The 12,828-nt window shown below is 56.8% G+C and overlaps 1 protein-coding gene across 4 annotated transcripts in view; it reads right to left on the bottom strand.

Moving 5' to 3' along the window:
* The window catches only part of ZFYVE28 (zinc finger FYVE-type containing 28), a 71,735-nt gene that overhangs the window by 29,920 nt on the left and 28,987 nt on the right, over window positions 1-12,828 (bottom strand). For all 4 annotated transcript variants that reach the window (XM_019711498.3, XM_088793287.1, XM_088793280.1 and 1 more), the window contains exons 3-6: window positions 9,722-9,859; window positions 8,895-9,097; window positions 6,961-7,050; window positions 5,521-5,610 (exon numbers count right to left, since the gene is read on the bottom strand). In XM_019711498.3, the coding sequence (XP_019567057.3) occupies window positions 5,521-5,610; window positions 6,961-7,050; window positions 8,895-9,097; window positions 9,722-9,859 (521 nt within the window). The remainder of the gene's footprint in view (window positions 1-5,520; window positions 5,611-6,960; window positions 7,051-8,894; window positions 9,098-9,721; window positions 9,860-12,828) is intronic.

Raw genomic sequence — 12,828 nt, 5'->3', positions numbered from 1 at the left:
TCCTCAACTCCCAAGAGACTCCCAGACCGCTGGTCTCATCACTCCCGTCCACCCCCTGCAGTCCAGGGGCTGCCCTGAGTCTAACATTGGTCACAGACTCTCCTGGCTCCTCGGCCCACAGCAGGCTGTGCAATCCATCCAGTCCCAGCACACTCCTGCCAGCTCCCTCCTGGACCCCGCAAGGGCGCCCATAATGAGCTGTGTGCTTTGTGCTCCCCCTGCTTCTGCCCAGGCCGTCCCCCAGCCCAGCTTTCCCTCGCAGCAGTCAGGCCCGTGCTCCGTCCCCCTTCAAGACAGGAGGCAGCCTCCTGTCACCCCCCAGGCAGGACAGACCAGCTCTCCCAGGCATCCCTGTGCTGTGAGAGGTGCTCCCTCCCCTGGACTGTGCCCTGTGCCCCATGTGACTCTGTTCAGATGCCACCAGCAGGTGTCCTGGATCCTGCAGGCAGAACCATGTTCACCCCAATGGCGATCTCGCCACACACTGTGCTGCCCGGCGAGCTCCAGGCGTGCACCAGCATCCATGGCCAGACCCATCTCTCCAAGAGACAACCAGTCCAGGAGTACCCTTCTCTGGGTGCTTCCCCTGGTCCCCGGGGACCAGATGGCTAAGGCCTTTGCACATCTTGGGTGCCCAGGGAACATCCACTGCGAACATGGCACCAGTCTCCTCTCTGCAAATGAACAGCACCTTATCACCAGCATCGGGGCTGGTCACCACCATCCAACACGGTGTCCCCATTAGTTCAGGAATGCATCCGGTTCAGTGAGAAAAAAAAACTGATCAACAAAATTGAATGAAGGGACTTTTTCCCTAAAAAAGGTTGGGTTTCATGTGCAAAGGGTCCTCGATGCCTCTCTTGGGTCGCAGGCAGGACACTGGCTGCCTCGGAAATGTGGTAAGAAGGCTCCCTCCTTCCTGCTCAGCACAACCCTCACAGGGCAGGGACCTGCGAGGCCACAGACACCAACTCCTCCCGTGAGAGGTTGGGGGACCTGAGGTCGTCCCTCGGCTTTGTCCCGGTGTCCAGCAGTGCTCCCACATGCACTATGTGCTCCAGGCTGGCTGAGCCGTCCTGCTCAGCAAGTCCAGAAGTGCAGCCAACTACCTAGAATGGGGCAGGGAGAAGGCCCGTGGGACGGCCAAGATGTCTGTGTCCCTGTGATCAGGCATCCCCGAGGACAGAGCTGGCCTTGGTGTCCTGGTAGGAGCTCAGCAAACATCTGCTCAGTGTCCCACAGTCCTAGGCCCTGATGCAATGAGGGTGGAGGGGTGGGGGGTGGGCAATGAAGCCATCAGAAGAAGCAGTTGGGTCCCGTGCAGTCGCCACCCATGGCTACTGCCCAGCAGGGCTGGGGGTCCATGCGTCACGCCATCACCGGCCACACAGGCCCATGTCCCTGCCACCTTGCCAAGGAGGGGCAAGCAGCCCCTACAGCTGAGCCTGGCAGCCAGGTGGCTGGGTCCCAGGGGAGCCCTGGTATACATGGGGATGGGGAGCAAAGTGGGGGGGAGGGTCTTGCTGAGCGCAGTGAGAGGCCGGGCTCAGATCCAGCTCAGGTGAGCAGTGGGATGGCGCCCAGCATGGTGGAGAATGCAAGGGCCCCCACTCCCATTATTTAGGTGGTCTTCTCACTTTCTTGACAATGACCTTTGATGCACAAAAGTTTTTGTGATGAAGTCCAACTTAGCTATTTTTTCATGTGTTGCTCATGCTTTTGGAGTCAAATGTAAGAATCTGAGACCACAGAGATTCACCTCCTGGATTAGTCAGAGTTCTCCAGAGAAGCAGAACCAACACCACTTAACGGGCCAGTAATGCTATGTCCAAGGTGTCATTACCTTGTGCAGGTTCAGCGTGGGGCCTGGCACTCAGCAAATGTACCATCACCTCCTTGTAACATTTTATTTACAGGTGGGAAGGGGCTGGGGTGCGGGGAGGCCACAGAGACCCCGCCCCCAGCTCCTGCCACCCCTCCCAGCTCCCCCGCCTCCACTCTGCTCTGGGCGCTCCCTGGGTGTCACCTGGGGGCCCCAGGACACCCACATCTCAAAGGCACGGTCCTGAAAAGGGGTAGTCCCAGGAATGCCGGCTGGGGGTCTTATTTCCACAAGTGCCTGTGACTCACCCTGTCTCAATCCAGCTCAGTTGCTGCCTGCCCACCCGCCCAAATCCCCCGACCCTGCAGTCTCGCCTGCTGGGCTCCCACCCTCACTTCAGGAGCTGTGCCCTAGGCCCTGGTGAGCCTCTCCCTCACGCTGGCTCTTGTCTACTCCGGAGGGTTGCTGCACCGAGCCCCCCTCTCCCCTCAGCACCCAAACACTCCATGGCAAATGCCTGTCTTCCCTATCTGCACACTTCCCACGCGGGCATCGCAGTGTCCCTGGGGACGAGCACAGGGCCAGGCGTACAGTAGACACGCAACACATGCTCGCTGGTGAATACGAGTGAGTCTTGGGCCCCACGCTGGGCAGCAGTGGCCTCTGCCTGTCTGGCCCAGAGTGACCACTGTGCACAATGAGGGACGAGAGAGGGTGCTGTCAGCGGGGCTGGCTGTGGGTCCTGCAGGGACCTGGTGAGTGTCCCCAAAGGGGTGGCTATAGGATCAGCTCGCACCCACTCCTTCTGGAAGGATAGAGGATTTTGATTACAGCCCATCTCAGATCCTAGGACCACAGCCTGGCTCCAAGGTCAGACCTGCTTCTAGGAGGGGCTGGTGCGGTTCTGGGTTCTGACGTGGAATCAGAGGGCCTCCTTAGCAGGCTGTCGTGTGGCCCCCACCCTGGACGGCACGAGCCGCTCTGCTCCCCAGACTGTGGCTTTGGGCTCCTGCTCCTAGTGGCCCCACAGCACCTGCTCTCTCTTCACTCAGCTTCAAAACTTGGCCCCCTCTGCTGTGACTCAGAGCCTCCCGGTCCTCAGGGATCCCTCAGCTCTGCTCCAGGTCCCCTCCAGCCTGAGCCTGAGGGGACCGCAGGGACAAAGGCCCTGCCAACGGGAATCGCCCCCCCCCCCCCAGGATGAGGGCCTCCTTGGGCTGCTGGCCCAGACAGAGGGGACAGAGGAAGAGCAAAAGTTCAGATGCCAGCAGGATGAACGTGAGGTCAGCAAATGGCACCGTGAAGCTGGTCAGGGAGAAGTGGCCTTGGGAGGCCAGCTCAGTGAGATCAGAAAGGCCCGAGGCCACTGTCCTGCGGCCACCCCGGCTAGGGCTGATGGCGATGGTGACAGGGAGGCTGATAAGGAGCTGAACCACCGTGTGCCAGACTCGAGTATGAAAACCCGGAACAGCATGTGCTCCGATTGCTGGGCTTTATCTTAGACCCGCAGCTGCCTGAGTGCGGTTCGCCTTCCCGTGAAGTTTAGGGTAGGTTCCCCGAGAAGGTATCGGTCCCTCCTGTCCCCAAGATCCAGGACACATGGGGGCTTGATGAGTACCTGCTGGCAGGCTGGGCAGGGGAGCAGCAGAGGCCTCAGTGGAGCAGGCAGTCAGTGCATCCTCACTGCACCTGTGTCCTGTGAGGAGGACACCAAGGAAAGCCACCAGAGCCACCGGCGTGGTGACACCCCCTGCTCAGGCTGAGCGCTAAGCCTGGCATTCCCTAGGGCATGTGGAAGGCATGTAGCCAGGGCAGCGTCTGGACCAATAGGCAGGGGACAGCACCTTACAGACCCTGTCCCCAGCATGTCCAGACTCAAACAGCTTTATAGCTCAGTCTTTTAAACAAAGGGCCAAAATACTTATCAGTTTCTTCAAAATGAGTTTGGCCTTAGAGAGCCATCTGCCTGGAAAGAAAACAATGTAACAAACTGCGGCCCCCATCCGAGCGCAACTCCGAGGGCAAGGGCCACATCACCCCAGGCCACCCACACTGGCCCACTGGCGACATCCGTCCTCCTCCTCCTCCATCTCCAGGTGAAGGGAAATGATCAAATTCTAGCAATTAAGGTAACTGAAAGTGTCGCAGGCCCCCAACGTGATATCGCCCACTCCTGCTTTTCTTGATTTGCAAACTTAGGGAAAAGACAGGTGTAAGGAAAGAGAACAACGAAAGGAATGGGGCGGGGGCGCCGGGCTGTGGGGTTGCTCTGGACACCCCAGGGCTGGGCGCCATCCAAAGGCCCCCCTAAAGACCTCCGGGAAGGGAACAAGCTCAGGGGGAAGCCACAGGTGTGGTGGGAGGGGCTGGAACCCATTTGACCAGAGGACCAGGGGTCAGGCGGCTCTGAAACCCTGGGAGCCCCACCTGCCCGCCCATGGTCCCCCAGCTTCACCACTAAGTCTCTTCTCTGCAGTTAAGTTCAGTCCTGCCCAAGGCATCACGTGTCTGTCTCCTTTGCATTTAACCCTCTACGGTCTCAGGGCCCAGGGCAGAGTCAGCCCTGCTCGCCCCCCTACCCTTGCGCACAGCACACCACTTGTCCAGCTCCCTGCAGTTGACAGAGGCCCCTCTGTCCCAGAAGGTGGCCCAGCCTGCTGCATGGCCACCATACCCCATCGCTCCTACCACTGCACCCCCGTTTCCCAAAGGAGGAGGTCCCGTGCTCACCCTCAGCGACCCCCAGGGCCTTCGCAGGGCTTCTCCATGGCCTGTGTCTGGCCTGGTCCTGGCCTCCATGCCCACCCCACACTCCCTGGCCACGTCACTGATATCCACATCTTCAACCAGCATTGTCCCCTGCTCTCTGCCAGCTGCCCACTGGGCCCTCTCGAGCTGTGAGTCCCATGGGCCTTTCTGTGGGGCTCCCTGTGGCCCACTTACTCCCCCTCCTCCTCCATGCTCTCTCACCTGGCCAGAGGGAAGGTGGTCTCTGGCAGTCAGGGTGTGGCTGGGCAGCAGTGGACCCAGCCCAGGACACCTGGGCTCCGACCTCAGCTGTGTGACACTCAGCTAGTGACCTAGGGCTTCCAGTCCAGTTGTGTTTCAGGCCTGGCTCCACGCTGCCCTGACATCTTTGAGCCCACAAGACCTGCAAGGCCTAACCCTGCTCTCTCCGGATAGGCTCCCCACCCAGATACCCCTCCCAGCCAGACTAGCTGCACATCACCTGGGCTTCAACCTAACAGGTTTCCCCTCCCTGCCATCCAGTGAAATTATTCTAACAAGCCTACACATCCTCCCACAGAACCAGGGGCACCTCACTCCGTTGTTACTACAGGGCCTCTTCCCACAGCCCCTGCTGGGTCACTCTTCCCCAAGAGCACGTGTGTGGCCCTGCATAGTGTATGGGACCCTCCTCCCGGCTGGGAGTATATGTGACTGTCCATCTCACCTGTCTAGCCTCGGTGTCAGGTGTTCAGTATTATTTAGGGTGGAGGCCCCTCCCTCCCCAGGGAACACTTGTTCCCACCTGCTGAGGGACAATAGCAGGCCTGCCTGGTGACTGCTCTGAACAGCCAGTACTCAGGGGCTGTGAGTAGCATTTACCAACACCCAGAAGGGGCCTGGCACCATCCGTCTTGACAGTCCTGCCGGGTTTCTGCAAAAGGAGCGCCCCAGGCAGCAGGGACACTCACCACACGATGGCCAACCTGGGGATGGTGAACATGAGGGCTGGCTCGTAGTCATCAATCATGTCCTGAGTCAGGTACCCAAAGTCCAGGGCCCTGGCGAGGGGGAGAGAGAGGGTGAGAAGGGGCAGAGCCTGGCCCCCCCGCGTCCTGGGTCAGCCTGAGCTGGGAAGGCAGCCCCACTCAACCTCGCCCGGGCCGTGCTCAGGGGGCAGTCAGGAGGGTGACAAGAGCCCCCTGAGCCGTCCCATGTGCAGGCAGAGGCAGCCCACACCGACTTCCATCTCCCACCTGCCTGACCCCAGCTCCAGGGCGGGAGTGGGCAGGTGTGCCTGTGCGGAGAGCTGGCGAGGACAGCTACCATGTCCGACAAGCAGCACAAGAAAGCCACTCCAGTCTGGGCTTGCTCACCCAGGAAATTGCAACAACTCAAGGTGCAAGAGTAAACGAGGAACCAGACATTTCCCCCAACACCACAATGCTCCCCAGAGCAGAACTGCTCTCCTGGGTCCCACCGCCAGGCCGTCTGCATTCCAAGAGTGGGCCACTGGCGTGATGGCACTTTCCTGTAATCTTATTGTTTTGGTGATTTGAAATACCTCTCAATACGTAAACAGTGGATAATCTGTCTTTAAAAAGTAACAAAGTTATGATGCGACATTAGGCAACTTTAGAACTTACCTGATACCATAGCACTAGTCAAACAGGAGAAACATTATAGGTTAAATCTTAGTCCCAAAATCCATGCAGAAAATCTGGGTTCAAATTACTGTACAAGGCATGATAAGAACATTGATGATTTACCCCAAAACCTTGTTCTGGAAACCCAGTAAGGGCCTCATCCTGGCCTGTGGAGGTGAGGATATAGGGAGATGAGGCGGTAGGGAGTGAGGGGGTGAGGTGGGGAAGGAGGTAAAGACGGTGAGGAGGGTGAGGTGAGTGAGGTGAGGGGGTGAGGAGGGTGAGGTGAGGAGGGTGAGGAGGGTGAGGAGGGTGAGGAAGGTGAGGAGGGTGAGGTGAGGAGGGTGAGGAGAGTGAGGTGAGGAGAGTGAGGTGGGTGAGGAGGATGAGGAGGGTGAGGAGGGTGAGGAGGGTGAGGAGGGTGAGGAAGGTGAGGAGGGTGAGGTGAGGTGAGTGAGGTGAGTGAGGAAGTGAGGAAGTGAGGCGGTGAGGACATTGAATGAGAAGGTAAGGAAGTCAAGGTGAGGGGGTGAGGAGGTCCAGCTCCTCGCAGCTGAGCCTGTGCGGCTCTCATCCTCTGTCACAGAACTTTCTGTCACCTGCACTTCACCTTCAGGACCTGCCCTCTGGGCCCAGAGAAAAGGGCGGAGGGGCTGAGGGATCAGGCCGGTGCTGTGAGGCACAGAGGCCTCCGGGGCCTGCCCGGGGCTGGGGGAAGAAGGACACAGTCCTGTCTCAGGGCCCGTGAGGCGCAGGTCACCTCACCTCTCCACCGTCTCACAGAACAGCACGATGACCTCCTGCTGCACGTAGTACTCCCTGGGGGACTTCACGGGTACCATGGCCGAGACGTAGCTGCAAAGACAGTGAGTGAGTGCTGCCCTCGGGCCACCTGTGCATCTTCCCGGAACAAAGGACGTCTCAGATGGAACCAAGTTAGGTCCCTGAGCACCACACGATACCTCAAAAACTTTGCCAAGCCACAGCCCCCAGCATGACCGTCAGTAAAACCAGATCTCCTCCCAGGCTCAGGCCCGGCCTGGCGCCTGCTGAGCTCCCAGCCCTGCCCATCTTGGCCCTAACCAGTGAGCAAGTGAACTAATGAATGAAAGAATGAATGAATGCATACGTAGGTGGTGAGCAACCCCCTGAGCCTGGCCATGGGCGTATCAGGAGCCGGCAAGCTGCAGCCGGTGGGACACGGGGCTCACAGGACATCTGCTGAGTGGATGTAAAAAAGTCCTGGTCTATCCAACCACTCCCCAGGTGGGAACACTTGCCGTTCCTTCTAAATCACTGACTCTAATTCCGTTTCCCCGAAAATAAGACCTAGCCAGACCATCAGCTCTAATGCATCTTTTGGAGCAAAAATTAATGTAAGAGCCGGTATTATTATATTTTATTATACTATATTATATTGTATTATATCATATAATATCATATATCATATCATATTATAAAGACCAGGTCTCATATTATAGTAAAACAAGACCGGGTCTTACATTAATTTTTGCTCCAAAGACGCATTAGAGCTGATGGTCCAGCTAGGTCTCATTTTCGGGGAAGCACAGTTGTTTCTTGTTAGGAAAGCTTGTTTGGGAATTCTGGGGAAGACAGAAGAAAATAAAACTCAAGCTTCCTGCTTCCCGGGGAGCACTGCCCTTATCTCCTGGCTCGGGTTCGTTCTAAAGGTTGACAGGTTACAAATGGACAGCTTTTATGAAGCGCGACCACTGTGGACGCAGAGCGAGTCATGCTCCTTGTCACCTACCGTGAGTGCCTCGTGTCTGTGGACGCTCGCAGCATGCCCGCCCCCACCCCCAGTCCAGGCTCTCCTAACCCCCTTCCCGTGGGCAGCCTGTGGGGTGGGCCAGCTGGGCACCTGCTGTGCAGAGGAGGAGGGCAGGCTTTGCCTCAGCAGGAGCAGCAGCAGCCCCTGGGCCACGTGTGGGGGACAAGCAGTGGGAACAAGGCGGACGAGCAAAGGGAGGGTGGACGCTCAGAGCTGGGTGGTGGTGGCCGGGAGCCCATGGGGGGCAGGGTGTAAGCCATGCACCCCCCTGACCTTGGGAGGTGCCCCACCCTCATCCCATGGGGCTGGTGTCCCCCTGGGCAGTGGCCACTTCCTTGTTCATGCTGTATCCCAGATCGGGGCACAAAGAGCCAGTGTCACGTGTTTGTGGGGTAAATGGATGAACAGCTGGGGTGAAGAGGGCAGCTGGGAACCAACGGCAGGGTGAGTGCAGGCTCGAACTCAAAGGCGGAGATGGGAGGCCACAAGGGGCAAGGAGGCAGCGGCAGACTGAGGCTCGAGCTGGCACCACGGGTAACTTTTACCTGCAGGAACCTCAGGGGGCTTTACCCCTGTGGTGCATCATGGAGGGGCAGTGGCGAGGTGGGGTGGACAGCTGGGGTCTCCTTTATCCCGGGGTCACCTCTGCCTGTCTCTAAGATGCATCTCCCGTCCCTGGAAAGGTGCCCTGGCCTCACCCCCACACCGTGTCCCGCAGGCTTAACTGAACCCCTAACCTACTGAACCCCACCGACAGCCCTGAACCATCTGGGGCTCCTCCCTCTGCAAAATTTTCTAGCTGGAAATATCAGCAGAGCCCACAGAGCTGGTACGGCACCCCCCATGAAACCAAGAACACGACCTCCCTCCCACGCCTATGGCACACGCGTGTGGCGCTCAGGGTCACCTGAGCTCGAACTCGGCAAACAGGACGTCGAAGTGCCTCAGCGCCTCCCTCATCTTCTCTGTGTAGGTGTTGAGATCGCGCAGGGCCTGGTCGCGGAGGGCGCCCCGCACATCCTCCAGGCTGCGGGTCAGCTCCCTGGCGAGCGGGCGCATGGCCAAGCTCTCTAGCTCCCGGTTCATGATGATGGAGCCAGCGGCCAGGCACTGCGGGCAGAGGACACGGCTCAGTGGCTCAGCTCCCAGGTGTCAGCACATCACACCCAGTCCCTTAGGAGCCTGACCACGGGGCCTGACCGGTCGCAGCCCGCCCAGGCTTCAGGGCCCCCACCCTGGCCCTTTCCCATCGGCCCACATCCCACTTCAACCTGTAGACAGCACGAGCTCCAACACTGAGAAAGGCCCGGCCCCATGAGAGGACTGCGGTCCCCAAGCAGGGCAGGCATGGGACAGGAAGGCTGAAGGGCAGTGGCCAGGCTGAGGCGTGGCCGTCATCCCCAAGCCCCGCCACAAGTCCCTCTCCCAGGAACCCCCGGCCTCAGTCCCCTCTGCTCGCTCGGGGGGCAGGCGTTTCGAGAACACAGGCACCTGCTCCCCTGGGTTTCTCTCAAATCCAGAGCCGTCATGGCAGAGATCACAAGGCTCTTACTGTGACTTGGACCCCAGAGCCACCTGAGCCCCGCTCATGTGACTCCTGTCCCCTCCCTGCCCAGCCCACAGGAGCTCCCCAGACGCCACATTCAGGACCATGCTCCAGGTTGACCAGGGCTCACAGACAAATGGCTGGACAATGCCAACGCCATGACCCTGGACCCAGGCGACAGCCGCTACCTCGGCACCAAACCACAGCTGGCCGGCCAGGTTGTCGTGCCGGATCTCCTCGGGGAACTTGACGCAGAAGTCCCTCGGGGCACGGTCCTGGGGGATGCACGTGTCCATGATCTGGTTAATGATGTTTAGCACGTTGTCCTGAAACACAGGGAAAGGCACGCAGATGTCCCTCCAGCGGGGATGTCCCTCCAGCGGGGATGTCTCTCCAGTGTGGATGGCTCTCCAGCGGGCGGGTGGCGACTCGGGAAAGTAACACCAGTTATGCAAGTGATACAGTGGCACGTCCATGCTGGCCATATAGTTGCTACAAAAAGTTCAAACATTTCAAACGGGTCTAAAGAGTGAAAAGTCCTGCCTCCCCCTCCCCGACGTCCAGCTCCTCCTGCCCACGGAGGTTACATACATTCACCTCGAGTGCCAGCACCATGCGTATGGCTCTGTGCCTTCTCCACTCACTGCTCGATGCTGGGAGCGCCTCATGTCACCACATGGAGCGCATGCTGTCCTTTGTAACGGCTGTGCCATGTGCCCAATGCCCTGCTGACCCACACCATGCTCCCAGCAGCCTTGGCTGCGGTAACTGACCCTGACCCTGACCCTCTCTCTGGACTCCTGTGCAGCATCCTGGGGCAGAGTTACAGAAATGGAATGGTTCAGTGCACAGGCCCATAACACATGGATTTGCACCACCGACTCGCTGTGTTACTTTTATGAACATTATCAGCCTGTGTCACCCTGAGCACAACACAGGCAGACAGATCTGCTGTCAGTGTAACATCAGTAAAAGTTGCTATGTAAAACCAGCCTCTCTAATCCGCCCACAGAGAGGACTCCAAGGCCTGTATCACAGGGCCAGGGGCTCAGACAGACTTTCAGCAAGCTGGGCGCCTGGGCAAAGCCGTCATCTGTCTGAACCTCAGCTGACTGCTCTGTGGAGGGAGCAGGCCAAGTACAGCCAGTCCCCTGCTTCTTCATCAGGGCACATCCTCCCAGCCCCTCTGGAACCAGCAGATGGATCACTGCAGCAGCATGTAAATGGGCCAGCAGATTCCCTTGGGGTGGAGATACTGACTCTGCTCCTCATGCTGTGCAACCTAGGATAGGCCACTTGACTTCTCTGATCCTCCAGCTGTATAAGGGAGACCCCAACTCCCAGCTGCTGGGAGGACCACGTGAGCTACGGTCTGAGAAACCCATGGCTCTGTGCTGGCTCACAGCAAGCCTCAATAATGGTAACTTTTGCTTTAAAGACTCTAAAATTATCTCACATTTTTTCTCATGTTCCAAATACAAAGGATAACAAACTGTTTTGAACACTATGTGTATATAAGGGTGACAAGCTAGCGTCTATTGCATCTTAAATTACACACCACTAGTGTCTCTAGAATTGTCCAGTTCTCCAAACATCTACCATGCCGTCCGTAGACTCACAGGAACACTGACAGTGTTTTTCTTTAATTTGTTAAAGATGTTGATGCACGTTCACCACAGGAAACTGGGAACAGTGGGAAAGTACAGGGCAGGGGAATGTCCTGGGGAGACTGCAGGTTGGGCCCATTTCCTGGGAATTCTTGCTGTCAGTGCGCCTGCTCTCCGAGCTGAGGTCCCCTGGACATACATTCAAGTGTGTGTTCTGCTGCTGTCACTTAACTGTTGGAACATGCTGTCATAACTCTTCCCAAATCCACCTTGTGACGGATAACCACAAGAGATCCCAGCGTCGGGACCGTCCCATTAACTCAGCGTGCCCTCGTCTCCTGGATGCTGGCGGCACTGCTATCTCGTCACCACCAGAAACAACGCTGCAGTCACCATCGCGGTGCATGACACTGAATTTGGGGCTGTTTCCTTAGGATCCCCTCATTCCTAGTAAGGCATTGTAAGGTCAAGAATGTAAACTACACTTACAGGCTTTGATTATAATCTGCCAATTGCCTTCTGGAAAGATGGCACTAACTCTCAGCCCCAGCACGTTAAACCTCAGCTTCCCTCCCTTCCACTGTCTGAGTTTCGTTTTTCTTTGGAAGCAGATATGAAAAATCACCGCATGCAGGAAGCATGACCTTTCTAATGCAAAAAGCAATGCACTAAGCTCTGAAGGGAACTCTGCCCCACACGGAAAACACTAAGCCTCTGCAACACAAAAAAAACAAAATTCAACCCACATCGAGTGGCACTACTGTTAAGTTCTTTTTAAAAGGTTTTCTGGGTGGAAAGGTCCCTTTGTCGTGATTCAACATAGTAATGAACAAATAATGGCAGTAACAACAGTTAGTGCTCAGTAAATGTCAGCTCTGAGTAAGAGCCAGGATCTAGCTCCCTGAAACACTAACTTGAAAAGACATGTGCACCCCCATGTTCACTGCATCATTACCTACAAGGGCCAAGGTATGGACGCCACCTAAGTGTCCATCTATAGACGATTGAATAAAGAAGATGTGGTCATACATACGATGGAATATTACTCGACCGTAAATATGTTACTCGATCATAAAAACAATGAAATCTTACCATTTGTGACAATATGGGTGGACCTAGAGGGCATTATGCTGAGTGAAATAAGTCAGACAGAAAGATAAACACCATATGATCTCACTTACATGTGGAGTCTGAAAAAACAAAACAAATGAATAAACAAAACAAAACAGGAACAGACCCATAGATACAGAGAACAAGCTGTTGGTTGCCAAAGGGGAGGGGAGTGGGTAAAACTTAAAAAAACAAAAGGTAAGTAAGTTAGAAAAAAGAAAAAAGATCCAGAGGTCTGAGCTCGGCGAGGTGGCATGGCTGCCCAAAGCTGTGTGGCCTTTGGGTGACGGTGCTGGGATCCCCCCACCCTGCCTGGCATGCCAGAACATCAGCTACAGGGCGAGGGCAGGGGCTTTTTATGCACTGATGGGTCCCCAGTACCTAGAACTGTGCCCAACGCAGTATGTCTGGTACGTTCACTGGGACTCCTGCTTCCAGCCCAGATGGAATAACAGGGACCACATTTACCCCCTCGAACAAACAACAACAGGAAAAGACAACGGTTTTCAAGACACTGGATGTCAGGCCACAGTGGTCCCTGAGAGGAGAGAAACCAGTGAGGTGAGAGCTACGACCAC

Source organism: Rhinolophus sinicus, chromosome 1 (genome assembly GCF_057876585.1).
Source record: "Rhinolophus sinicus isolate RSI-liver-muscle chromosome 1, RSI-T2T, whole genome shotgun sequence".
NCBI classification, from domain to species: domain Eukaryota; kingdom Metazoa; phylum Chordata; class Mammalia; order Chiroptera; family Rhinolophidae; genus Rhinolophus; species Rhinolophus sinicus.
This window is presented reverse-complemented; position numbering and strand designations above follow the sequence as displayed.